Source organism: Eurytemora carolleeae, unplaced genomic scaffold (genome assembly GCF_000591075.1).
Source record: "Eurytemora carolleeae unplaced genomic scaffold, Eaff_2.0 scaffold1512, whole genome shotgun sequence".
Taxonomy (NCBI): Eukaryota; Metazoa; Arthropoda; class Copepoda; order Calanoida; family Temoridae; genus Eurytemora; species Eurytemora carolleeae.
Window position 1 is genome coordinate 1,580 of NW_019397404.1, and position 27,506 is coordinate 29,085.

Here is a 27,506-nt window from a genome sequence, read left to right on the forward strand (position 1 = left end):
AGCATTTTAAATCTAATAAATAAAAGTATAATCCGAAATCGTTGAAAAGTTTACAAATTTGTAAAAACAAGTAAAAACAATAAGAGAAATAAAAGCCAACAAGAAAAACACATTAGTAGAAATTAAGTGATAAACTAATGAATAAAGGGGCAACAATCAAGATACAAAATAAAAAAGTAATATTTGGCCAGAGCTGCAGTTCTTGACCCTTTCTATTGCTCTAAACTACCATCTTTTGCTAGATCTACAACATCCTCATTTTGGAGAAAAAAATCTTCTTCTTTATGCTAGTTTCCAATTAACATTTTTTAACAACCCATGATTATTAATATTCTTGACAAATTTTAGCATTTTGGTTAAAATTGTACCTCCCTTGTATTTAGAATTGTACACTAAACCCTGTATATATCTCCTGTTCTCCCCCCCCCTACCCCTCCCTTGTATTTAGAATTGTACACTAAACCCTGTATATATCTCCTGTTGCGCTCCCAAGGATAATATTTTGCTAGACTGTTGAAATACGAGGCGGACCCCACCAGCCTCCGGTTTACTCAGTTCTATTCAATACCGGAGACAAGACTGAGTAAACCACGAGATCTCAACCAGAGACAAAGGATTTATCAGGAATCTTTGCAAGGTTTCATCCTCTCACGATGTGGTGGGATTAATTGAACATGTGACCTGTCTCCAGGTTCAGACTAAGGCTATAAAGAGAAGAATCCATCCTAAACCATCCAGAAATTAACCGTGAATGTTATAGATAAAGTTGGTCCGACCTTTCTCTGCGAATATCAAAATATTTTGCGAGCTAAGACGAAAATGAAAAACACTTATCTACTCCGGGAATCTTGTGGATATTTACACAATAGATAAATAGATAGATAGATAGACTTGAAGCTAGATATTTTGGATAATATGAGGTAAGGTTTACTTTAACTAACACATACTACAGTTTAAACCACGCAATCATAAAATTCATAGAAAATGCACAGAAAACGTTATATTTATTATTGATGATTTAAAAATTTTCTATTTTTTCTAAAAATTTTTTAACTTGCAGATTTTCCCGATTAAAATTCACAGATTTTGTGGAACCAGAAAATCTTACTAAACCATGTTTTAGAGCATTTTTTGCGAAAATTAAAACTTGAAATTTGCTCTTTATGTCATATAATTTCTAAGTATAGCAAAGCTTGTTTAAATTTTCATCATGCAACACATGAAAATAATATGCTTATAAAACTTATGAAATAATAACACAGTTTTCAAGCTAGAAAAAAGGGTTGATTATGTAAATGTTTACATATTACCCCTGAAATTCCCTTTAAGTGTAATTAATATATAAGAATTTTTAACCAAGTCTAATTAATAGGAGGTTTATGTGTACAAAATTAGAAAAGGTTAAAAGTTATGGAAAAGTTATTTATTTCTATTTTTATTAGAATTTATTTCTAAAAATTGTTACATTATGGAAAAGATTAAGAAAGATTGTTTCCTACGCTTCTTGTTATCATTATCTTATCCTAAATATTTTGTGAAATTCCTAAAAAAAGTATTTTACAATCTACTGTTCATAAGCCTACTGTTGTTCATAAACCCTCTGTTGTTCAAAAACCTTCTGTTGTTCAAATTTCATAAACGTTCTGTTGTTCATAAGCCCACAGTTGTTCTTATTTCATAAGCCTATTGTTGTTTATGAACCTTCTGTTGTTCATATTTCATAAACCTACTGTTGTTCATAAGCCCACTGTTGTTCATATTTAATAATACCTACTGTTGTTCATAAGCCCACTGTTGTTCATATTTCATAATTCTGCTGTTGTTCATAAATCTTCTGTTGTTCATAGTCCATAAGCCTACTGTTGTTCATAAATCTTCTGTTGTTCATAGTCCATAAGCCTACTGTTGTTCATAAACCTTTTGTTGTTCATGTTTCATAATTCTTCTGTTGTTCATAAATCTTCTGTTGTTCATAGTCCATAAGCCTACTGTTGTTCATAAACCTTCTGTTGTTCATAGTTCTTAAACCTACTCTCGTTCATAAACCTCTGTTGTTCATAGTTCATAAACATTCTGTTGTTGATAGTTCATAAACCTACTGTTGTTCATAAATCTACAATTGTTCATATATTGATCCTTGTCCCTGTATTTCACACTACACAGTTCTTGGCATATCATATGAATAGTAAAGAATGAGTTTTATGTCGGAGTAAATCCTTCTCTTTCTTTTTAGTCACATATAATCAATACTGTATTATAAACCCCAGACATTACTCATTACTCATTCTTTAGAAAGATAGATAGATATTCCTAGTCCTAGTTCCTCTAGTCCCTAGTCATAGTTCCTCTACTCGCTTGTCCTAGTTCCTCTACTCGCTAGTCCTAGTTCCTCTACTCGCTAGTCCTAGTTCCTCTAGTCCCTAGTCCTAGCTCCTCTAGTCCCTAGTCCTAGTTCCTCTAGTACCTCGTCCTAGCTCTTCTAATCCCTAGTCCTAGTTCCTCTAGTCCCTAGTCCTAGTTCCTCTAGTACCTCGTCCTAGCTCTTCTAATCCCTAGTCCTAGTTCCTCTAGTCCCTAGTTCTAGTTCCTCTAGTCCCTAGTCCTAGTTCCTCTGGTCCTTAGGCCTAGTTCCTCTAGTCCCTAGTCCTAGCTTCTCTAGTCCCTAGTCCTAGTTCCTCTAGTCCCTACTCCTAGTTCTTCTAGTCCCTAGTCCTAGTTCTTCTAGTCCCTAGTCCTAGTTCTTTTAGCCCCTAGTCCTAGTTCCTCTAGTCCCCAGGCTAGTCCCCCCCAGTTTGAAGTACTAACAATGAAAAATGGATTCTAATTAATTCTTATTCTGACATTTTCTTGTACAACATTATAAACTTATAACTATTGAAGATTTCTATTAATACGAAAAACTTTTTGTTTATATCCGGAGGGGGCTGGATACGCCCTCTTAACAACTGTTTTAGGCGAATATTTTGTTAATTTGAAGTACAATGTTTGAACTGTATAGAGAATAGTTGTATATGCATAAACCCACATATTTTACAACTGACATTAAGTATTATTCAGTGCATTTATACTAAACTCTAGTACTGGTACACAAACTTCAAGAGGATTTTAGTATATTTATATACATACACACTCAGTACTCTCTTTAATATTGTTATTGTGCTTTTCCATTTGTTTGTTTGTTTATTTATATCCAAATAATGTCAAAACGGCAAAACCGATTTGTGGAATTACAGATGAACCCCTAAATCTGCAAAAAGTTTTTGTTTATATGGTCGGCTTGAAAATCAACAGTTAAAAACAACTCTTTTTACTAGAAAACTGTTCAATTCTGACATTTTCCTTCTATGTCATTACTGCATAAACCAACACAGAAATAATTACAATTTACATTATTAATTAAAAAAAACCAGATAACATAAAGCTGTTATAACCTTTAAATAGAATTTTTTATTTTAAACTTATTCTCTGGTTGAAAATTACGTTACTGTGATTTTCAAAAGAATGAGAAAAGAACTAAAGAAGATTTATTCTGGGAGAAGGGGGGGGGAGGTATTGTTAAGTACATAGTTATGAAATTGAGTCTGTGACATAACCTCGATTTATGCTCATCTCTATATCTTTGCAACCTGGTGCTGTAAATATTTGGTTTGACAGAATTTACAGTTTGAAATATCTACGATCTACTAAATTGGATTGCAATGATATGTGAATATAGAAAATCGGAGTTTGTGGCAAAGACTCAATCCATTTAAGAGGCTTCAAGTTGTATATTACTTAATAAAATGTTCTAAGAATATTAGGGAAAATGTTCTCGCTTTTATCCCCGCGATAAAATAAGTTTTCTCATTAAAACAGAATTATTGTAAAATTATGCATCTAGATCGGGTCTTAAACTTTATACTGATCCACATTTTATAGGTTTTTAACTAAGTTTTATTTATCATTTATTAATAAACATTAAAACGACTAAACCGATTTATGATCATAAAACAAATTCAATTTTTAATATTGAAAATTCATTACAAAATAGGATAATTACCCGAAGCGAACTTTAGATTAATGGGACTGTGTATTTGTCATTTCAAGTGATCCTTCGGGCATGTTCAATTCACAGCGGTGCCATTTATCTGATAAATAATAATATTTCTAGATAGAAAAGTGTTAAATTCGGACAGATTCCTTCATTATGTCTAGAAGCAGTAATCCGTCGAAGAAACCTCAGTATAAAGATGTTAATAATCACCTTTCAGAATCATTTTATCTTACAAAAAAAGCCACTTAAAGACAAAGAGGAAAAATAAATTTTAAAAAGTGGTATTAAAAGAATAAATACGAATAGGATAGATATCAGTAAAGTAGGAAAGAAGAGTGGGATATAGAAATATAAAAAAAAGAATTATATAATAATATTCAGAAGAAGAAATGACATAATATTCTGTATACAACATACAGAATACAGGAGCAAATATATATTTTTATAAAATATATAACCTATCTTAATAAACAATACAAATGTTCTGAACCTATTTAAAGAAGATAATTAAACATATATACATATATGTAAACAAAAGGCGCTATTTATAGTAAGGAAAATCGTTTAATCAATATATTTTTTATTTAACATCTTCTTAGTAAGGTTGCAATATTGTTTAATTTACGAAAATGCATTTTACAAAAGAATCATTCATGGATGAGCCCTAGCTTTTCTTTTTCTAGGATTTACATAGAAATTGCTAAACCATGAATTGCTATTTCTTCACAATATTTCTGAACTCTAGCAGCAATCTTTGTTACAGAATGTTATCCAGCAATGTTTTTATTTCAACAAAACAATGTCTGATTCTCTTTTTACATTCCTCGAAATAAAATCTTCTTTGTTGAGACAGATTGTAAAGAAACGGATGCATTTTATTAAAAAAGTAAAAATTTTGTAATTTCAAGTTATCTTCCTTTAAACAGGTGGCAACAGTGCCATTTAAATATTTATCTCATAAACAATGTTAATCAAGCAATTCTATCAATGGAGGGTTTTAAAAAACCAATAAATATACAGTTAACATTAACACAATTAACCTTTTTTTTGACAAAAATATATGTTTACTATAATACTAGGATGAGGAGGAGCTACCAGTGAGGGTTNCTTAAGTGTTTAATTAAGTCTAATACTAAACTCAGCTGGAGGGGTAGATCAAATATGGCTATACTAGGCTGTAAAATATCTTGCCACATCATCAAATTGAAACCGGGTGGACATAAGATAGGGTCGGCAAGTACATGTCACGTGTCACTAAGGCCGGTACAAGGGGTTGGGATACCGATGGTTCTAATTCAAAGTGGCCTATGTCTGAATGTGTTCCAAAAAGTCTATGTCGTATATTGTTCCTTTAAGCTCATATTGTATTGTTCCTTTAAGCTAATGTTATATAATGTGTTCCTTTAAGCTCATATTGCATTGTTCCTTTAAGCTCATGTTATATAATGTGTTCCTTTAAGCTCATGTTGTATTGTATTGTATGGCAATAGAATCTGTATTTTGTAGGCAAGGAGAGGACTGATTTATATAATATATGGTTTTAGGGTCCGCTCCTGACATTTGTAGCTTTCAAGAAAGCTAGAATAAAATGTAGAAAAACTTAATCTGTCAAATGCTTTGAATTGGTCTAAATATGATTCGGAATCACTTTGCATTGAGATTAAATATTTGGCGCCGAAATTTTGTTGTAAACTTCGATTTATAAAATATTCATTTAATGTGTTTTGACACATTACATTTATTCCACCAAAAATCTCTATTTTTTGGACTTTTCGTCTAAGTAAGATTTTTAATTGATTTTTAATTAAATTTTGTTTGACTAAAATTAGATATATTCAATTAACAAATCACATTTACACGTAAAAATAAAACAGGAGACATCCAGACTTAAAGACATTTAAACAAGATTAAACAGTTCACCGAAATTATCGTATATTACATTTTAAAAACGTATATCATTATATTTATATTTTATTTTTTATAAATTGTCTGAGTGTATGTTCTGTATAAAATACCTTGTCTGAAATAAATATGATTATCCCTGGCTTACAGTAATCTTCTTAAATATTCTTCCTCTTAAACAGATATATGTACATATATTAATATATATACCTCATGTACAATGTCTATATATATGTACAGTTGTATGTACATATATTAATAGGTATAGCTCATGTTCATGTACACTGTATGTATATGTACAGTTGTATTTACAGTTGTATGTACATATATTAATAGGTATAGCTCATGTTCATGTACACTGTATGTATATGTACAGTTGTATTTACAGTTGTATGTACAGTTGTATGTACATATATTAATAGATATATGTACAGTTGTATTTACATATATTAATATATATACATCATGGTATACTGTATATATGTGTAGCGAATACAGAGGTAAATCTAGATGAACTATATTGTATATTGTCCATATAGCACAATGTGCCCATTAGTAAATATTGGAAGTGGAGTGTATAAGTCACGCATTGTATCCGTGTGAAATGTTTCCCGGTTGAGGCATTCATCGAATAATTGCTAGTGTCCTTGTTGACATCAATAGCTAACGAGATCGCGCACATTAGTAGTGGCGTTGATAGTGTACGGGATTGTAGCCGAGTATTGACATTGAAAGTCGAGAGAATCTGAGTTGTACCTGGATAGATACGAGTTGAGAAACCTTTATGGAGTAGGGCGTTCTCTACATATGTACAGTTGTATGTAAATATGTAAATAGATATACCTCATTTATACCGTATATACATATATGCACAGTTATATGTACAATATGCATTGTACATGCATTGAATGTAAATTGTACATGTATTGAATGTTCATATGACGATATTAGATTATTTTTAAAAAGATTATTTTTTTTTCAGAGGAACTTCCTTGCTCTGGGTTCTTTTCTTGGCTAGGCTACCAACAGAGTTCGCGTCAGGTAAATAGATAGATAAATAGATAGATATAGATAGATAGATAGATAGATAGATAAGAAAGTACAATTATTTTTGAAAAATAAAACAAAGAAATCAAATAAAAAAGGATTAAGGTTTATTCCCTCTCTTAGGAATTTAGAAGAATTACTCTTTACATTTAAACATTTAAACATTTTAAACTTCGTTTTGTTTGTCACATTTGGCCATGTTGTTTTATGTTTCGATTGTATACCGAGTTTTGATAATCAAAAATTTTGAACAACAAACAAAACCAAACTTTTCAATTAAAGTTTCTGTTTAAAACTTGTTAAACCAGTATGTTTAAATTACATTTTTCAAACATCATCATTGAAACCGGGTTTAATAGATGTGCTCTGATTCGAATCGACTTAAATCCGTCCCAGTTCAAAAGTTTTCAGCTCTGAGTGTTTTCTCTTTATAAAACCTAGGGTGAAGACACTCCGATGAGAGAGAGTGTTATAGTGGTTAATGGTCATGGTGAGTCCATAAACCTTGATTACATAAAACCATTAAAAGGCCGGAAGTAGAGATTCTTATGAAGGATTTGGCGGGAATAATGTTTAAAATGATGATGGTGAAAAGAGAAGATATGATTTATAACCTTTTCAGATGAAAAAGCGTATTCAGAATCTTTAGCTTTTAGCTTAGAATTGTTACAAAAAAATATAAAAGAAGTAAAAACTGTCCTTTCTAATATACCATCTATTTAACAACTCTCTCTCCTCTGTACTGTAGCTAAATTTCCCTGTACTATACTAAACCTGTACATAATTGTACATGTATATTTATTCAGGAGTTTGTGAATTGCCTCCCAGCTGGGTTGGGAACTGGTTTGAGTCTGGTGTACGTGAAGGGGTAAATATAACTCTGCTAGAACTCTCACACAAGGGAACCTGTATACGGAGCAGGCAGCAGAACCAGTTTATCTTTAAAGATAGGTATACAACCACCACAGTTCGTTTGATGTACCGTACCGTAGGCACCTGGAGCATGTTGTACAGTGCAGGCGCGTAGTGCAGGGGGGGCCGGTACCACTGTTCCCCCCTAGACATTTCACCCTCTAGCCCCCCCCCCTAGAGCCAGAGGCAGTCTCTAATTTATTAAACAGTAAACTTACATAAATATTCAGATTTTTTACTTTTCTTATCAATCGACAATGTCACAATTTGTCCATTTTATGATTATTTCTCAAATTCTTTCTTTTACCTTAATCTTATTTACAATATTTTTTCGTGGGGTTTCATTTAAAATGATTGGTAATTATGGTAATTGGTAATTGGTCAGATGACTGATAGTCAGCCTTCAGGTAGATTAATATAGATTTTAAACTTTGTTTTTTCTTAATACCGGTTTTTTAGGGGGTGCACATCATCCGTTAGGGGGGTGTACATAAAAAAATTTCGCCACAAGTACACCCCCCTTAGCTAAACCTCCACTACGCACCTGGTACATTGTACATTGTACAGTATAAATAATATAATATAGGTATATATATATATGAATATAAGATGGTAATAGATGAAACTTTTTCATATTAAATTATGCATGAAGCAATTCATAATATATAAATAGAATTTAGAATAAAAAAGAAACATGTCACCAATACAATAATTTAACATACAGTACAATATTCAAAGGGGACATACATCCAATCGATATAAAAATACAATGCATATAAATACATAAACATTTTACTTATAATACAATATAGATTTACACTTTGCAACCCAATGTTGTTGACCTGAAACTATTTCAAACTATTAATTATAAAGGATCAAAGAAGTTTAAAATATCAAAGGTTGAAACCATTTTTTTGCAAAGATATTTGGATTAGAAAGTTTGAGTTTGTGACAAAGACTTAATTCCTTTAGACTGTTCTAAGTTAATATTTAAATGTTATATTATGGGATCTGGCAAAGACAAATGCAGCTGCAGAATTTAAAAATTACTGAATGAATTCCGCACAGTCGTTTCTGAAGTCTAGTTCTTTGCGGCTAACCCTGTATATACGCAATGCATATATATACAGAATGAGTTATAATATATTATTAAATAAACCCAGCACTATATATCTACAACATACTGCAGAATACATAACAAACAATTATTAATTAAATATAATGATAGGGGGGGGGGGTGAATTGGGGTGGGGGGTAATGGGTAAAGCCTGAACGAAAAGTAAATAGGCGGAGCCACTGTTAGGTTAGCTTTAATCCATTAATGATGAAAATAAAACTTCCAAACAGCGATAAAATTATATTTTAATATGGTGAGCAAATTAAAGTTTTATATGTTAAATTTTCAAAATTGACAATTGACATTACTTCAAGTAACCCTTCATTAAACTATAGGATGGCAATTCCAAATCACAACGGTGATATTGAAACCAGTGTATGGTCAAGAATAAATAAGACATTTACTATTTTTCGTTTGTGCATTTTCTATAGAAGTTAATTGCGGATTTTTTGTTACAGAAACAAAAAGAAAATTGTGACGATTGCATAATTGTTCAGCTATAAAAACTACTATATCTTCCACATTATTGATCAGATAAAGGTTGAAAGGGTATGCCCCACTTGAAATGGAGTTTTATTTGAAAATATAAGACAGTCCTTTTGAATCCGTCTTATAAAAAAAGTTATAAAAGAAGATAAACTAAAAAATGGAAAAAATGAAATTCTGAAAAGCTATAATGTCTAATATACTGCAATATATGTATTTTTGTACATGTATGTTGTATGTATGTATTCATATTTCATATAGATGTATATTTATAAATGTATATTTTATTCTAATATGTAGATTGTACGTGTACAGGGTTTGTGGTTGATATTAAGTAGTCTACACCGACATTCATTAATCTAATGTCAGAGCTGGTGTAGCGACTAGTGGCTAGTCTGTCTGCCCAAGATAGATTAGTACGCGTAAATACCAAGAACTAATTAATTATACTTCGTTAATGTTTTTTACTTTTTGGCTTATTTAGGGTTTCACTATTGAGGAATAGAAAGTACAATTATTTTTGAAAAATAAAACAAAGAAATCAAATAAAAAAGGATTAAGGTTTATAATCTGTCTGAATGTCTATGATGTTCAGAAATGTTTGATGTATCAATGTATCCTGCCTCAGATTTGAATTTAAATCTTGTTTCCCATATCTATTCTGATCCTTCAACCTCTACAACTTTATTCTTTATGCAAATATATAGGCAGCATTGTAAATACTAGAAATATTTTATAAATTTTAATTCAGAGTAAAACTTTGAGACGATTTACAACCTTTTTATTAAAGTTCCTTAATTGGTTTGAACTTTATTACAATGGTAAAAAATCAATATATCTTTATTTTTAAATCTATATAAATTAATTTTTTTATTTTGTATATCTAGACACGAGGGCTGCTACCGATGTTTATCTATGTACGAGAAACATGCTAATATCCTGCAGTACAAGGAGAGTAGGTGTGTTGCAGATAGAACCCATAGACAGATATGCCACAGGTTAGTTTGTTTATAATCACCAAGAATATAAGTTTCTCTATAAACACGAATCAAAAAAAGTGCAATTTTGTTAAGGTTCATAATAAGCCTTGGGTTTGAACTTTTGTATGATTATAACACTTAAACTTTTAATTTGGAGAGATTAAATAATTAAGCTAAAAGAGACAGCTGACTGGTATTTCTTTGATCTCGTATTGGCTGACAACTACACAAGAGACAGCTGACTGGTATTTCTTTGATCTCGTATTGGCTGACAACTACACAAGAGACAGCTGACTGGTATTTCTTTGATCTCGTATTGGCTGACAACTACAGACTGGCTTATTCTGGCTTTAAGGTCAATTTTGAGAAAGTTTGAATTTGTTTAATCCTCTGATGTTAATCCGTTAAGCCAAATTCATTGGTTGAAATATCAAAGGTTCACAACCTCTGGTTGCAAAGATATAGAGATCAGAAAATTAAAGTTTAAAACGAGTTTCTCTATGATTTGTTTTTAGCATATCTGTTGATGAACCATTGAAAACTCTTTTCCGGGTTCGGTCAGCTCCGGAGCTCTGTCCAATCACAGGTTAGCAAATATGATGGTATAGAGATGGTATAGAGATGGTATAGAGATGGTATAGAGATGGTATAGAGATGGTATAGAGATGGTATAGAGATGGTATAGAGATGGCATAGAGACGGTATAGAGATGTTATTGAGACGGTGAGATGGTATAGAGATGGGCCCATCTGGTTTTTTTTATTCGTTCATTTATCGTTTATTGACGACCCATTTCAATAGATTTTTTGTGTTGTTGAGAAAAAAAATTAACGATTGTTAAATTAATTAATTTGATCAGAAAAAGACAATTCTTTTAAAAAAGTTCGATCAAATAAATTGTTTGTTTAGTAAAAGACAATATTTTTTCAAGTTCGTTCAAATAGGTGTTAACGGTCCAGTTAACGATTTCAAAGGGTTCATTTTTGTTTTGAAAAACTATACCTGGAGCTATTAGATCTCATTAAACCCTGTAATTAGATAATTAGGTGTAATCAAGGAAATGTTTGGCAATATTTTACAATTAGGTTCAACACCAGTATTTTAACATTTCGAGTAAAATATTAAAAAAAGGAAAATATTTTGTATAAAATTTAAGTTTTCGAGAATCCCCACATTATCTTTTTTATTTGGTTTTCAATCTTTTTGAAGATTTTTTTGCCATTACTTCATTGATTCATTAATTCATTGATTCATTGATTCATTGATTCATTGAATCATTAATTCATTGATTCATTGATTCATTGATTCATTGATTCGTTGATCAATTGTTTCAAAAGTGTTTATTAATGTTTTTTAATTAGTTCAATTGATTGATTGACTGATTAATATTTCAGGTCATTTTACGTTTTCATACAGTCGAGGGCACGGTGAATGTGGATACCCTCTCTCCTCCCTATCCCAGTGCAGGAATGGATCCTCATTAGTGTTCAGGTAATTCGAATCCATGCAGAGGAATAGGTGTTGTTGATCCTTTTGGATCGCTTTGGATCGTTTAAAAATTAAATTAACAAAAGATTTGCTTTTATTAAACTTTACAATTTGTTTATTCTAAAAAAAAAAAACGATCCTTACAACACGATCCTTACAACACGATCCTTACAACACGATCCTTACAACACGGTCCTTACAACACGATCCTTACAACANGGGGGAGATTGTTCATTTTACAACATCTGTGCATTTACTGCTTATTTTTATACCCGGAGAAATATAATCCTTTGTTGTATTCAGATACCAAGCCTGCCCGGATATTAAAGGTTCGGAGAGTGGAATAGAATGGGCTCACTGTGTCGCAAGGTGATTAAAAGAATTGACACTTTTAGAAAACTGGAAAATTACAGTTTTTTAGTTTCTTCCGGACCCATGGAAGGGTTAAGGACGCAAAACACTTTTTCTAAATTAATTTAATTCTTATATTGAGTTTAGAGTGCATCTCTGCACCACAGGACGTCAATTAGATATCTCAGTTTCCAAACATCCCGGCGTGCAAATGTTATGAAAAAAATGTATTCCTTTACAGGGATTATTGACGAAATTTCAAGTGACCCTCTGTTCTAAGGTAAAACGACGATATCTTCACCATTATTGATCAGATAAAGGTTTAAAGGGCACCTCTCGACTCTTTAAATGCAGGGTTCACTTGAAATTTCAACGTCAGTCCCTTTAATACAAGTTTCATGTAAAGCAAAACAGATTTCGTGATTTATTTTCAAATTTTAACGTTATAAAGTAAAATAGGAGCCGTATCTGAATCTGCATCTATTTTCCAATAAAAGATGTCGAGACACTAGATGTAAGATAGATTGATATATATCATGCTGGCTCTACAGAACACAACTTAGACAGTTTAATATTAACTAGGATAAATGAGACCTAGATCATTGATCTTAGTTTTTCCTCCTAATATTCTTTTATTTCCTTACATCTTTTATGTATTTTTAATTATATTTTATCCTTGTCTATCGTTGTCTATCGTTGTCTAACGTTGTCTATTACTGTCCATTGTTGTCTCTCCTTGTCTCTCCTTGTCTCTCCTTGTCTCTTCTTGTCTATTTTTGTCTTTCCTTGTCTACCCTTGTCTATCCCCTTGTCTATCCTTCACTATCCTTGTCTATCTTTGTCTATCCTTGTCTATCCTTAACAATCCTTGTCCATCCTTGCCTATTCTTGCCTATTCTTGTCTATCCTTAACTATTCTTGTTTATCCTTAACTATCCTTGTCTATCCTTGCCTATTCTTGTCTATCCTTGTCTATCCTTTCCTATTCTTGTCTATTCTTGTCTATTCTTGTCTATTTTTAACTATCTTTGTTTATCCTTGTCAAACCTTGTCTATCCTTGTCCATTCTTATCTATCCTTGTCTATCCTTGCCTAACCTTGTCTATCCTCGTCTCTTCTTGTCTCTCCTTGTCTCTCCTTGTCTATCATTGTCTATCCTTGGCTATCCTTGTCTATCCTTGTCTATCCTTGTCTATCCTTGTCTATCCTTGTCTATACTTGTCTATCCTTGTCTATCCTTGTCTATTCTTATCTATCCTTGTCTATTGTCCCTACCTCTTTTCTCCCCTTCCACCCTGTTGTACTAGGTGTACTTGATGTGTTCTATTAGCAAAGATAAAGTTAGTAAAATATAAAGTTAAAGTTTATATCTCCTCCTCTCCTCCCGTCCTGGCTCCAGCCTCATTATTCTTTTATCTTTTACATTAAACCATTAAGAGCAGTCACACAATACCGGAGCTTATCAGATACAGGATACATGGTAGAGATATCTCACATAGATACAAGATACAGGGTAGAGATATTTCACATAGATACAGGATACATGGTAGAGATATCTCACATAGATACAGGATACAGGGTAGAGTTATCTCACCTAGATACAGGATACAGGGTAGAGATATCTTACATAGATACAAGATACAAGGTAGAGATATCTCACATAGATACAAGATACAGGGTAGAGATATCTCACATAGATACAGGATACATGGTAGAGATATCTCACATAGATACAGGATACATGGTAGAGATATCTCACATAAATACAGGATACAGGGTAGAGTTATCTCACCTAGATACAGGATACAGGGTAGAGATATCTTACATAGATACAAGATACAAGGTAGAGATATATCTCACCTAGATACAGGATACAGGGTCTAGATATCTCCCCTAGATACAGGATAAAAGTTAGAGATATATCTCACATAGATACAGGATACATGGTAGAGATATCTCACATAGATACAGGATACAGGGTAGAGATATCTCACATAGATACAAGATACAAGTTAGAGATATATCTCACATAGAAACAGGATACATGGTAGAGATATCTCACATAGATACAGGATACAGGGTAGAGATATCTCACCTAGATACAAGATAAAAGGTGGAGATTTATCTCACATAGATACAGGATACAGGGTAGATTTATCCCACATAAAACAGGATACAAGGTAGAGATATATCTCACATAGATACAGGTTACAGGGTAGGGATATCTCACAAGGATACAGGATACAGGGTAGGGATTTATCTCAAGGATACAGGATACAGGGTAGACAAAGAGATATTCCGCAATTCCCGAAAGAAATAGGATATATAAATGGATATCTAGAATGTAGAGGAGTAAGGTATAAACAAAACGACCCAAGATTAATTATTCCAATTGTCCAGGATTTGTTGTGTAGTTTGCCAACCTTACAATACATAGATGTTTCATAAACATAAAATATTGTATAAATATATCAGAGATAATAGAACACATGCATAGAACAATAGCTATGGATATATAGATAGATAGATAGATAGATAGATAGATAGATAGATAGATAGATAGATAGATAGATAGATAGATAGATAGATAGATAGATAGATAGATAGATATTGGGAAATGACTTTAAATTTTTAATGTTTAAACTGTTTAGTTGGAGAGAAGGGAGCACAGACTATTTCGTGGCAAGATTAGAACATCCTCTCTCTTCATCCTGGTAATATATAATCATTGATTCCATCCTCTCTCTTCATCTTGGTAAATATATAATCATTGATTCCATTCTCTCTTCATCTTGGTAAATATATAATCATTGATTCCATTCTCTCTTCATCCTGGTAAATATATAATCATTTATTCCATCCTTTCCTTATCCTGGTAAATATATAATCATTGATTCCATCCTCTCCTTATCCTGGTAAATTTATAATCATTGATTCCATCCTCTCTCCTTATCCTGGTAATATATAATCATTGATTCCATCCTCTCCTTATCCTGGTAAATATATAATCATAGATTCCATCCTCTCCTTATCCTGGTAATATATAATCATTGTTGACTATGCTATAGTCCGAGCTAAAGCTATACCTAGAGAAGTTGCTTTAAAGAAAGTGGAGAAAAAGGAGAAACCAGATAGAGTTATATTCTCTATCTCATTCAATCCCCAACTGCCTTGTATCTCCTCCATCATACAGAAACATTGGAGAACCATGGTCCAGGATCCTTGGATGAAGGAGGTTTTTAAAAATCCACCTATGGTTACCTGTAGGAGACCTCCTAATCTCAGGGATAAACTTATCCGAGCCAGAATTCCAGATCCTCCTAGAATGAGGCCAAAGAGGCTAATACCTGGTATGAAACCTTGTGGATAAAAATGCCCAACTTGTCCCTACATAGAGCCTGGAACAGTTATACAATCCTCTAATACCAGCAAGAAGATTGAGATTAATGGAACTTTCAACTGTAAGACCAGAAATGTAGTTTACTGTATTACATGTGAGCAGTGTAAACTACAATATATAGGACAGACAACAAGATCTTTAGATGAAAGAGTGAGAGAACATATTGGTTACATTAGAAATCTCCATACAAACCAGCCTACAGGAGAACATTTTAACCTTCCTGGACATGAACTCTACCATCTAAAAGTTAGCGTTCTAGAGAAGGTTTGGGACCACGGAAGAGGTTTACTTGAAGTACGAGAATCTAAATACATCAGAGATTTTATGACTGAACTCAGAGGAATGAACAGAAAAAAATAGTTTTATTTAATTGATAACTGTAATTCAGTATGTTTTTTAAAAAGAGTTTTTTATGTCCAATTCTTTAAAAGGTTTTAAATACCCCTCCTTAAACAAGCCATTCCCCCCCTCCCCCTCCCCCAACTCACGCCAAAGATCGTTAATTAGATCGACCCCCACCCCAACTCTATATTCACACATCTACACAGTTTGTTTTTAATCTTTGTAAAGAAACAATCTCAAGGAATAATAATTGTCTTAAAACATTTTTTTAGAAAGTGAATATTTGCAAATTATCTTTTTTCCATCTCATAATCTGAGTTCTTTTCCCTTATGTCCATTTGACAGCCCAAATTTTTATTTTGAATAATCTTTTTGTTTGTTTATCTTCTTGTGATTTTTACATTTATTTATTTTTTTATCGATTTTGATGGTTATTATATCGTTAGAACTGACGAGGGTCAACCCAGACTGAAATATATTTTCAATAAATGTGGAACTAACATCTACTTTTTTACTCAACAGAGGTTTGGTCCATCACCATCACTGAATTTTAAATATAATCATTGATTCCATCCTCTCTCCTTATCCTGGTAATATATAATCATTGATTCCATCCTCTCCTTATCCTGGTAAATATATAATCATTGATTCCATCCTCTCCTTATCCTGGTAAATATATAATCATTGATTCCATCCTCTCTCCTTATCCTGGTAATATATAATCATTGATTCAACCCTTTGAATCCTATATTGCTCGATTCACAACGATAAATTAAAAAATAATTATCAAATTAAAAAGTTCTGTCAATTTTCGTCATTGTTTCTGTAGAATGTTAAAAACTTGACATGCCACTCTATATATGAAAATATACTTTAAATTAATAAGTTAAGTCAACAGTTCATTTAGATCTTGAGGAATATGTTAAGAAGCATCTTGAATTTCAGGGATCATGAAAGCAGTTTCCGATGTTTTGTTTACAAGAAGAACTACTCCGGGTTCCTGGTTTCAATGTCAGGGGGAGCAGAGTGTAACCTGTATACAGCCACAGAGGGTCATACCACATTCAAGATTAAAAAATGTAAGAATAAAATTTAATATTTTTGTTTTTTTAAATTGTTTAACTAAGTCATTTTCCGCTCCATTCATAATTTCCATCGCGCCTAATGAAGCTAAATTAGAATCATATATGTAATTATTATTTTTCATAGATAAAGAAATTGAGTTTTTGCCACAAACTCTAATTTTCTAATCCAAATATCTTTGCAACCCAATGTCGTAGACCTCAGATATTTTAAACTATGAATTCTGGTAAATCAAATAATTTAGAATATCAAAGGATTACATCACGAGATTGCAAAGATAGAGAGATTATAATATTTAATTTTGTGGCAAAGACTCAATTCCTTTATGGATTCATGTGTCTAAAGGTCAAATATATTAGAGAATTCTCAAAATTCTCTTCATAGCCGTTTTTTTTATCATTGACCAGAAAGTTTTGAACATCCTGGCTCTAAGAAACATGTTTGAGAGTGAAGAAAAACATGTTATTTTGACAATTTTGACTACAGAGAATCATATATTGAGAAAGATCAGTATATGATTTCATTTGATTTGTCAGATATGGGCCATCATGTTCATTTAGCGGAAGATCAGTTAAATTATTAATATTTTGGATTTAATTTACCAAAAAATATGGTTTATTTCAATATTATTTTATGCACTGGCAGTGTCTACAAAAAGCATCAAAAGGCACAATAGTTTTTATGTCACCTAGAATTACGAAACGTTAATCAAAATTAATCATGGACTATATCACTAACCTAAACCCAAATTAAATTAAAATTAGTTTACAATTTGCTCTATATTTTATAGAAAAATTATATATCTGTTGTTTTTAAATTTAAAATAATTGAAATTTAAAAGTTTCCAGACCTGTGATCACAAAACTAATTTCACCTTGTTTCAAACCTGTCATTATGGTCTTAAAATAGTAATCCAACCAACCCTGAGTATTATTCAACCAACCCTGAGCATTAAACACTCAACCCTGAGTATTAAACACCCATCCCTGAGTATTGAACACCCAACCCTGAGTATTAAACACCCAACCCTGAGTATTAAACACCCAACCCTAAGTAATAAACACCCAACCCTGAGTATTAAACAGCCAACCCTGAGTATTATACAACCAACCTTGAGTATTAAACACCCAACCTTGAGTATGAAACACCCAACCCTGAATATTAAACACCCAACCCTGAGTATTGAACACTCAACCCTGAGTATTAAACACCCAACCCTGTGTATTGAACACCCAACCCTGGGTATTGAACACCCGACCCTGAGTATTAAACACCCAACTCTGAGAATTAAACACCCAACCCTGAGTATAAACACCCAATCCTGAGTATTAAACACCCAACCCTGAGTATTGAACACCCAATCCTGAGTATTAAACACTCAACCTAGAGTGTTAACCATCCAACCCTGAGTATTAAACACCCAACCCTGAGTATTAAAAACCCAACCCTGAGTATTAAACACCCAACCCTGAGTATTAAACACCCAACCCTGAGTATTAAACACCCAACCCTGAGTATTAAACACCCAACCCTGAGTATTAAACACCCAACCCTGATTACTACACACCCAACCCTGAGTATTAAACAAGTATTAAACACCCAACCCTGAGTATTGAACACCCAACCCTAAGTGTTGAGCACACACCCTGAGTATTAAATACCCAACCCTGAGTATTAAACACCCAACCCTGAGTATTGAACACCCAACCTTGAGTATTGAACACCTAACCCTTAGTATTGATCACCCAACCCTGAGTATTAAACACCCAACCTTGAGTATTAAACACCCAACCCTGAGTATTAAACACCTAACCCTGAGTACTGAACACCCAACTCTGAGTATTAAACACCCAACCCTGAGTATTGAACACCCAACCCTGAGTATTAAACAACCAACCATGAGTATTAAACACCCAACCTTGAGTATTGAACACCCAACCCTGGGTATTGATCACCCAACCTTGAGTATTGAACACCTAACCCTTAGTATTGATCACCCAACCCTGAGTATTAAACACCCAACCCTGAGTATTAAACACCTAACCCTGAGTATTGAACACCCAACTCTGAGTATTGAACATCCAACCCTGAGTATTGAACACCCAACCCTGAGTATTGAACACCCAACCCTGAGTATTGAACACCCAACCCTGAGTATTGAACAAGGTTTAGAGAGATTGATTAAATTTAACTGAGGTTTGGAGATTGTGTCCAAGTCCTCCAGAGGTTGGAGAGGTTTGATGACAATAATTCCTGGGATTTGATTTCTGATTTCCTCCGGGATAGATTCTAGTAAAGGATCCTTGCACCTGGAGTAAAATAGTCTCATCCGTCCTAGCAGTAGTTGGATTTTATTCAAAACTTATCATTGAGAAATAATCTAATTATTGCATAAGTTCTTGCTGACAAATAATGACAATTGATTTTATGTTTTCAACGAAGAAAAATTAATAAATGTATCATCTTTCAATTTTGTATGCTGTTCCCCAAACCGCGAACATATGGCAGATTTTGAATTTTTAATAGAAAATATTCAGGATGGTCTTGTTCAATAAATCTTTCAATTGTATTCTTATACAAGATTTCTCCATTCTTCTCACTACTCCATCCTTTTTAGTACTCCATCCTTATCCGTTCTCCATCCTTCTCAGAACTCCATCTTTCTCAGAACTCCATTCTTCTTAGTACTCCACCCTTCTCATTACTCCATCCTTCCCAGTACTCCATTCTTCTTAGTGCTCCATTCTTTCCAGCACTCCATCCTTCTTAGTACTTCATCCTTCCTAGTTCTCCATCCTTCCTAGGACTCCATCCCTCCCAGTACTCAATTCTTCCTAGTACTCCATTTTTCCCAGCACTCCATCTTTCCTAATACTCCATCCTTCCCAGCACTCCATCTTTCCTAATACTCCATCCTTCCCAGTTTTCCATCTTTCCGAGAACTCCATCCTTCCCAGTACTCCATTCTTCCTAGTACTCCATTTTTCCCAGTACTCCATCCTTCCTAGTACTCCATCCTTCCTAGTACTCCATCCTTTTTAGTACTCCATCCTTCCTAGTACTCCATCCTTCCTAGTACTCCATCCTTCCTAGTACTCCATCCTTCATTGTACTCCATCCTTCCTAGTACTCCATCCTTTACTAGTACTCCATCATTCCAAGTACGCTATCCTTCCTAGTACTATATCCTTCCTAGTACTCCATACTTCCTAGTACTCCATCCTTCCTAGTACTCCATCCTTCCTAGTACTCCATCCTTCCTAGTACTCCATCCTTCCTAGTACTCCATCCTTCCTAGTACTCCATCCTTCCTTGTACTCCATCCTTCCTAGTACTCCATCCTTTACTAGTACTCCATCATTCCAAGTACGCCATCCTTCCTAGTACTATAACCTTCCTAGTACTCCATACTTCCTAGTACTCCATCCTTCCTAGTACTCCATCCTTCCTAGTACTCCATCCTTCCTAGTACTCCATCCTTTACTAGTACTCCATCATTCCAAGTACGCCATCCTTCCTAGTACTATAGTACTCCATCCTTCCTAGTACTCCATCCTTCCTAGTACTCCATCCTTCCTAGTACTCCATCCTTTTTAGTACTCCATCCTTCCTTGTACTCCATCCTTCCTAGTACTCCATCCTTTACTAGTACTCCATCCTTCCAAGTACGCCATCCTTCCAAGTACGCCATCCTTCCTAGTACTTTATCCTTCCTAGCACTCCATACTTCCTAGTACTATATCCTTCCTAGTACTCCATCCTTCCTAGTACTCTATCCTTCTTACTATCCCATCTTTCTCATTACTCCATCCTTCCCAGTACTACATCCTTCCCAGTACTCCATCCTTCCTAGTACTTCATCATTCTCAGTTCACAGTACATGCTCCATGCTTCATAGTATTCCATCCTTCCCAGTACTCCATCCTTCCTAGTTCTTCATCCTTCCGGTCTAGTATCCCATCCTTTCCAGTACTCCATCCTTCCTAATACTCCATCCGTCCTAATACTCCATCCTTCCTTGTACTCCATCCTTCTCCGTACTCCAAGTTTCTAAATCTTGTGTTCTCCCTACTTCTCTGAGAACAAATACCTAGAGTTGGATAATATAAGTTTGGTTGGAGAAGAGTTACAAAGTTAAGATTAGACCCAATATATCAACTATTTGTCAGATTTCTCAAATTCCAACTAATTCAGTTATTTATTACGGAAACTTTCTAGATGGAATCCTTGTAAACTATTTGTGGTATGCTTAATCATGGATATATAATATATGTAATATATTTTTAATGAAACCTTAAAAGGTTGATGAATTAAGAACCAGGTTTAAAGGGATCTCAGACCTACTTTCAATTGACCCTTCATATGTAGAGTCTGATTTACAACGGTACCCTTTAAAGCTTTGTCTGATCAAGTATGAATTAGATATCAATGTTTGATACAAATAGTTGATGAAATGAGAAGGTGTAAGTGTATACAACTAGAATAAATAACTAGTTAGATATGTTAAATAAGTAAATGTAATACATAAATAAAAGATTAAATAATAAACTAACAAAAGATCCATCTTCTATGTTTTTTTATTTTTTTCTATCTCAAAATTTCCTCTATCCCGAATCTTATATCTTCTCTCCAGCCCTACCTCACTCCCCTAATCTTATATCTTCTCTCCAGCCCTACCTCACTCCTCTAATCTCATATCTTCTCTCCAGCACTACCTCACTCCCCTAATCTCATATCTTCTCTCCAGCACTACCTCACTCCCCTAATCTCATATCTTCTCTCCAGGACTACCTCTCTCCCCTAATCTTATATCTACTTTCATGGAAATCAAAGTCATCATTTACAAGGTGGTTTAGGGGTGTGTGTTCTAGCCGATGTTTTGCACCTTTGTCAAGTATTAGACTAGATAGGTATATGATCCAATGTGCAGTAAGGATAACACAGGAATTAAGCAATAGTTAAGTAGGAGAATATGAGCGAAACTATTTTACGGAGCCAGGGAACTCAGAGTAAGGAACGGATAGACGTCAGAGAAAAAATAGAGGAATATTCTAAAAATCTTTTATTTTTGTTTTAATGAAGAGAAAAATGTCTGACGGAAAAAAGGACAGAAGGATACAACTCAATTGTGTCTAAGAGTTCCATTTTTCTTTAGGTCATTAGCAAATTAACGAAAATGCGTTTGACAAAAACTAATTATCGCCTATCTATGGTCGATGGTTAAGATTAAGGAAAAATAGTAAGCAAGATCAGCCCGCTTAAAACAAGTGCTTAAAGGGTAACCCATAGTCAAGTATTTAATGATAAGACAACGGCTCAATGCAAAACGTTGGGTATACATCTTTTAATTAATCTTGAGTAAAATCAAAAATAGAAAGACTTCGATAACGAACTTGTAACATTTCGTTTTGTTTTTTATGCATGAGCCCACAACCCTTATTTAAAATACATGATTTCTTAAAGTAAAAAAATATCTATGTGTTTATAATTGATCATTTTTAATTTTGATTTCTCACAATCATCTATCAGAATTAACCACGCTACACGATATCTTTCACATTAATCATAAGATAAAGGTTTAAAGGTACTGTTATGAATCGGACACGACACTCTTAAAATAGAAGTTCACTGGAAATTAGTCAAACAGTCCCTAAATATAAATTCCTAAAAACGGAGAAATATTTAAATGTTCTTTTTTTCAGTAGAGGAGAGTGAAACTAGATGTGAATATCCGACCTGGTTCAGGAACCATAGAAGATATATGAGTATAGATGCTGCTCATCAATATCATCTTAATCACAAGGGAACCATCCTTTCTCTCAGGTATTAAACTAGATAGGAACCATCCTTTCTCTAAGATGTTAAACTAGATAGGAACCATCCTTTCTCTCAGATATTAAACTAGATAGGAACCATCCTTTCTCTCAGATATTAAAATAGATAGGCACCATCCTTTCTCTCAGATATTAAACTAGATAGGAACCATCCTTTCTCTCAGATATTATACTAGATAGAAACCATCCTTTTTCTCAGGTATTAAACTAGATAGGAATCATTCTTTCTCTCAGATATTAAACTTAACAGTAATCATCCTTTCTCTCAGATATTAAACTACAATGGAACAATCTTTTTTCTCTGGTAATAAAATAGATAGGAACCATCCTTTCTCTGAGGAATTAAACTACAAGGGAACAATCATTTCTGTTCGGTGGTAAAATTAAAAGTAACCATCTATATTTATTTTCAAATCAGTGTACATTGTACAGTTTCCTAAAACCACAGGGGAATTATCCTTTCTCTTGTGTATTAATCCTTTTATCTTAGCTTTAACAGGAGCAACTCTTTTAAGAGCGTTTTCTTGTTTGCAGATTAATACATGTATTGCGTTTGTATATTAGAAGTATAAAGATAAAGTATAAATGAGGGGACCTACCAGGATGATATATAACTAAACCTACCAGGATGATATATAACTAAACCTACCAGGATGATATATAACTAAACCTACCAGGATGATATATAATTAAACCTACCAGGATGATATATAACTAAACCTACCAGGATGATATATAACTAAGCTGGGATGGTTGGGGCCGGATTACACCGAACAAAGGACGGATAAAGTTAGAACGGGATTAGTGAAGATATTTTAGGATTTGGATTGTACTCTTTCAAGAAAACTAGCGTAAAGGAATTCAGACTTTGCCACAAACTTGAATTTCCTAATCCATTTATATTTGCTACCTAACTATTATTTAATCTATCATAATTCATGGTTTAAAATATCTACGACATTGGTTTGCAAAGACTAAATTCCTTTTGCTATAAACTTAAAGCATGAAACCTAAGAATAACATGGTAGTGCTAATTGTTTTTCATCGTTTTTTAGAACAAATAAATAAAAGATTTCAAAATTGTATTATATTAAACTTTGATTGTATTAAACTTTACAAAAAGTCGATACCCCCCCCCCAAAAAAAAAAAAAAAAATATTTAGGAAAGTGATCTGTTGGGGAGGGTTGGAGGTCGGAGGGAGGGAGGGAGGCGACGCAACGTGTTCCAAGATTAAGCCCAAGAGAGAACTAATGTAGAAGAAGGATTAGTTCGTAAATCTTAAAACTACAAGGAATACATTAACTCCGGGTGGGGAGGAAATATCTTAATTGTTCAAGGGACTGTTCACTTGAACTGCATCACAAACTTAAAAACCAATTATTTTCAGAGGAAAAGAGGAGGACGGATCTGAAGGTTTGACCCAGGAAAACAAGCTGACCGCTGGGTTGGAAGAAATCAAAAACCTAGAATGTTCCAAAATCTACGAAAATTCTGAAAATTCGACAAAAATGGTTGTTCTTTCTACTATGGACTGGTAAGTTTTTTGTCCAAAAATATTATTTTTCCAAACATATTTTGGAATCTGCATCTTTGTATGAATTTTTTTAAAGGTTACAAAAAAGTATTTCTTTGTTAATAACCTTGAGTCTCTAGTTGCAATGCATAATGTGTGTAATGTGTATTCTATTGAGCCTTTAATTGATCTGAATAATTAAGGCTGGAATATATTTAAGAAATTAGATTCAACTGCTCCGGGTATTCCAGAGTATTAGACAAATCTAGAATTCTATTCAGGGATTCAGGGAGCCCGGAGAAATTTTTAATTTACTCTCATCATTACTGGGAAATTTTTAAAATATTGCGTTGTTGAACTGTTTATATGTTCAGATGTTCGTTCAACTGTTTTGTTATTAAGCTCTATAACTGTTTAGATGTAAAGTTATTCAACTATTCAACTGTTCAGCTATTCAGTTATGTAGCTTTTCAACTTTTCACCTATTCAGTTGTTTATCTGATGTTTCTTTTGTTCTGTTCAGCTTTTCAGTTTTTCAACTGGTCAGTTGTTCAACTGTTCAGTGGTTCAACTGTTCAGCTGTCCAACTGTTCAGTTGTAAAGTTGTATAACTGTTTAGCGTTCAGCTGTTCAGTTGTAAAGTTGTATAACTGTTCAGCTGTTCAGCTGTTCAGTTGTAAAGTTGTATAACTGTTCAGTTGTTCAGTTGTAAAGTTGTATAACTGTTTAGCTGTTCAGTTGTAAAGTTGTATAACTGTTCAGCTTTTCAGTTGTAAAGTTGTATAACTGTTCAGCTGTTCAGCTGTCCAGTTTTATAACTGTTCAGCTGTTCAGTTGTAAAGTTGTGTAACTTTTCAGTTGTTCAGTTGTAAAGTTGTATAACTGTTCAGTTGTTCAGTTGTAAAGTTGTATAACTGTTCAGTTGTTCAGTTGTAAAGTTGTATAACTGTTCAGTTGTTCAGTTGAAAGTTGTATAACTGTTCAGTTGTTCAGTTGTAAAGTTGTATAACTGTTCAGTTGTTCAGTTGTAAAGTTGTATAACTGTTCAGTTGTTCAGTTGAAAAGTTGTATAACTGTTCAGTTGTTCAGTTGTAAAGTTGTATAACTGTTGCATAGTTAAAATATATGGTGCATATACTATATATAAATTATATAGAACTATGTTTAACTATACCAGCTGTAGTACTTAATAGGGTTTAGGTTAGATATTTCAAGTATTTGCATTAGTAGAGGGAGAAGAGGGAGAACAGGGGAAGGGAAGAGGGTTGGAAGGAAGAGATGGAGATGAAAAGATGGCAGGAGAAAAGGGAAAAAGAAGAACATAAGATGGAAGGAGAAATAGGAAAAAGATTAGTATAAAAATGAAAAAAGAACATAAAAAGAGGATTGAAAGATTGAAGGAGAAAGGGGAAAAAGAAGAGTATAAGATGGCAGGAGAAAGGGGAAAGGGAGGAGTGTAAGGTGAAAGAAAAAGGGAAAAATCTAGAAATATAAGATGGAAGAGGTAAAGGAAAAAGCTGGAAAGTATAATATGGAAGTATAATGGAACAGGTTTGATTTAAAAGGAAAAGGATGGGAAGGGAAGACAAGGATGGGAAGGGATGACAAGGATGGGACGGGAAGACAAGGATGTGAAGGGAAGACAAGGATGGGACGGGAAGACAAGGATGGGAAGGGAATACAAGGATGGGACGGGAAGACAGGGATGGGAAGAGAAGACAAGGATGGGACGGGAGGACAAGGATGTGAAGGGAAGACAAGGATGGGAAGAGAAGACAAGGATGGGACGGGAAGACAAAGATGTGAAGGGAAGACAAGGATGGGATGGGAAGACAAGGATGGGAAGGGAAGACAAGGATGTGACGGGAAGACAAGGATGGGAAGGGAAGACAAGGATGGGACGGGAAGACAAGGATGGGACGGGGGAGGGGTGAAATAAAACGTTTTCTTGTAATTTATTGAATTCTGAAACCAACCCATCTTGCTCCTTAAATGAACATGAACCAAAACTTTTTGGCAACCCCTACCCCTGGATCAGCCAAACTTTGAACAAATCTTTGGAAGCTTCTGTAAACAGTTTGCTTTACATCACACGTAGTTACATATTTCTTTAAAACAAAAACATGAACTTTCTTTATATATAAAGGAATTGATTCTTTGCCACAAATTTAAATTTTCTAATCACTATTTGAACAACCTGAAAATATAAACCTGTAATAATTCAAAACTAGATTATTTGATCTAACAGTTACAGAACTCATAGTTTGAAATATCTAAGGTCTTCGCAATTCGGTTGCAAAGATATAGAGATTAGAAAATCAAAGTTTGGTGGTAAAGACTCAATTTCCCATAAAGCTCAACAGTTGCATCGTTAACTTTACTAATTTAGTTAATTCTAAGTATCTGAAACCCAAATAAATTGTGATATCACATCAAGTATTAGAGAGTAAACATTGATTAAAATATTTAATTTAGGCACTATAGAAATTCACTTTTTAAAAATTTACTAAATAAAAATGTAATATATAAAACTGGAATCGCGGTTGCTTTTCTGGGAGTAGGATGCGTGTCTTATAAAAGTCTTACAACTGGTCAGAAACCATAGTAAACATGACTGTGAAAATATTTTTCAAAAAAGGTGGTAAATTTGCCAAACTCACGTTATTATTTACAAACTCGGTCCTTTTACGAGCAATACGGAGTAAATAAGGAGTAAATACGGAATAAATACGGAGTAAATACGGAGTAAATACGGAGTAAATACGGAGTAAAAATACGGAGTAAATACGGAGTAAATACGGAGTAAAAATACGGAGTAAATACAGAGTAAATACGGAGTAAATACGGAGTAAAAATACGGAGTAAATACGGAGTAAATACGGAGTAAAAATACGGAGTAAATACGGAGTAAAAATACGAAGTAAATACAGAGTAAAAATACGGAGTAAATACGGAGTAAATACGGAGAAAGTACGGAATAAATACGGAGTAAATACGGAGTAAATACGGAGTAAAAA

At 33.5% G+C, this 27,506-nt stretch overlaps 1 protein-coding gene across 1 annotated transcript in view; it reads left to right on the top strand.

The window, feature by feature from the left end:
• The first annotated feature begins 551 nt into the window (after positions 1-551).
• Positions 552-27,506, top strand: part of LOC111714108 (uncharacterized) — a 42,778-nt gene continuing 15,823 nt past the window's right edge. The window contains exons 1-11 of the mRNA XM_023489148.1: positions 552-920; positions 6,918-6,976; positions 7,789-7,933; positions 10,385-10,495; positions 10,993-11,063; positions 11,872-11,968; positions 12,269-12,334; positions 14,968-15,030; positions 17,004-17,137; positions 22,844-22,964; positions 24,364-24,510. Of these exons, the coding sequence (XP_023344916.1) occupies positions 916-920; positions 6,918-6,976; positions 7,789-7,933; positions 10,385-10,495; positions 10,993-11,063; positions 11,872-11,968; positions 12,269-12,334; positions 14,968-15,030; positions 17,004-17,137; positions 22,844-22,964; positions 24,364-24,510 (1,019 nt within the window). The 5' untranslated portion in view covers positions 552-915. The remainder of the gene's footprint in view (positions 921-6,917; positions 6,977-7,788; positions 7,934-10,384; positions 10,496-10,992; positions 11,064-11,871; positions 11,969-12,268; positions 12,335-14,967; positions 15,031-17,003; positions 17,138-22,843; positions 22,965-24,363; positions 24,511-27,506) is intronic.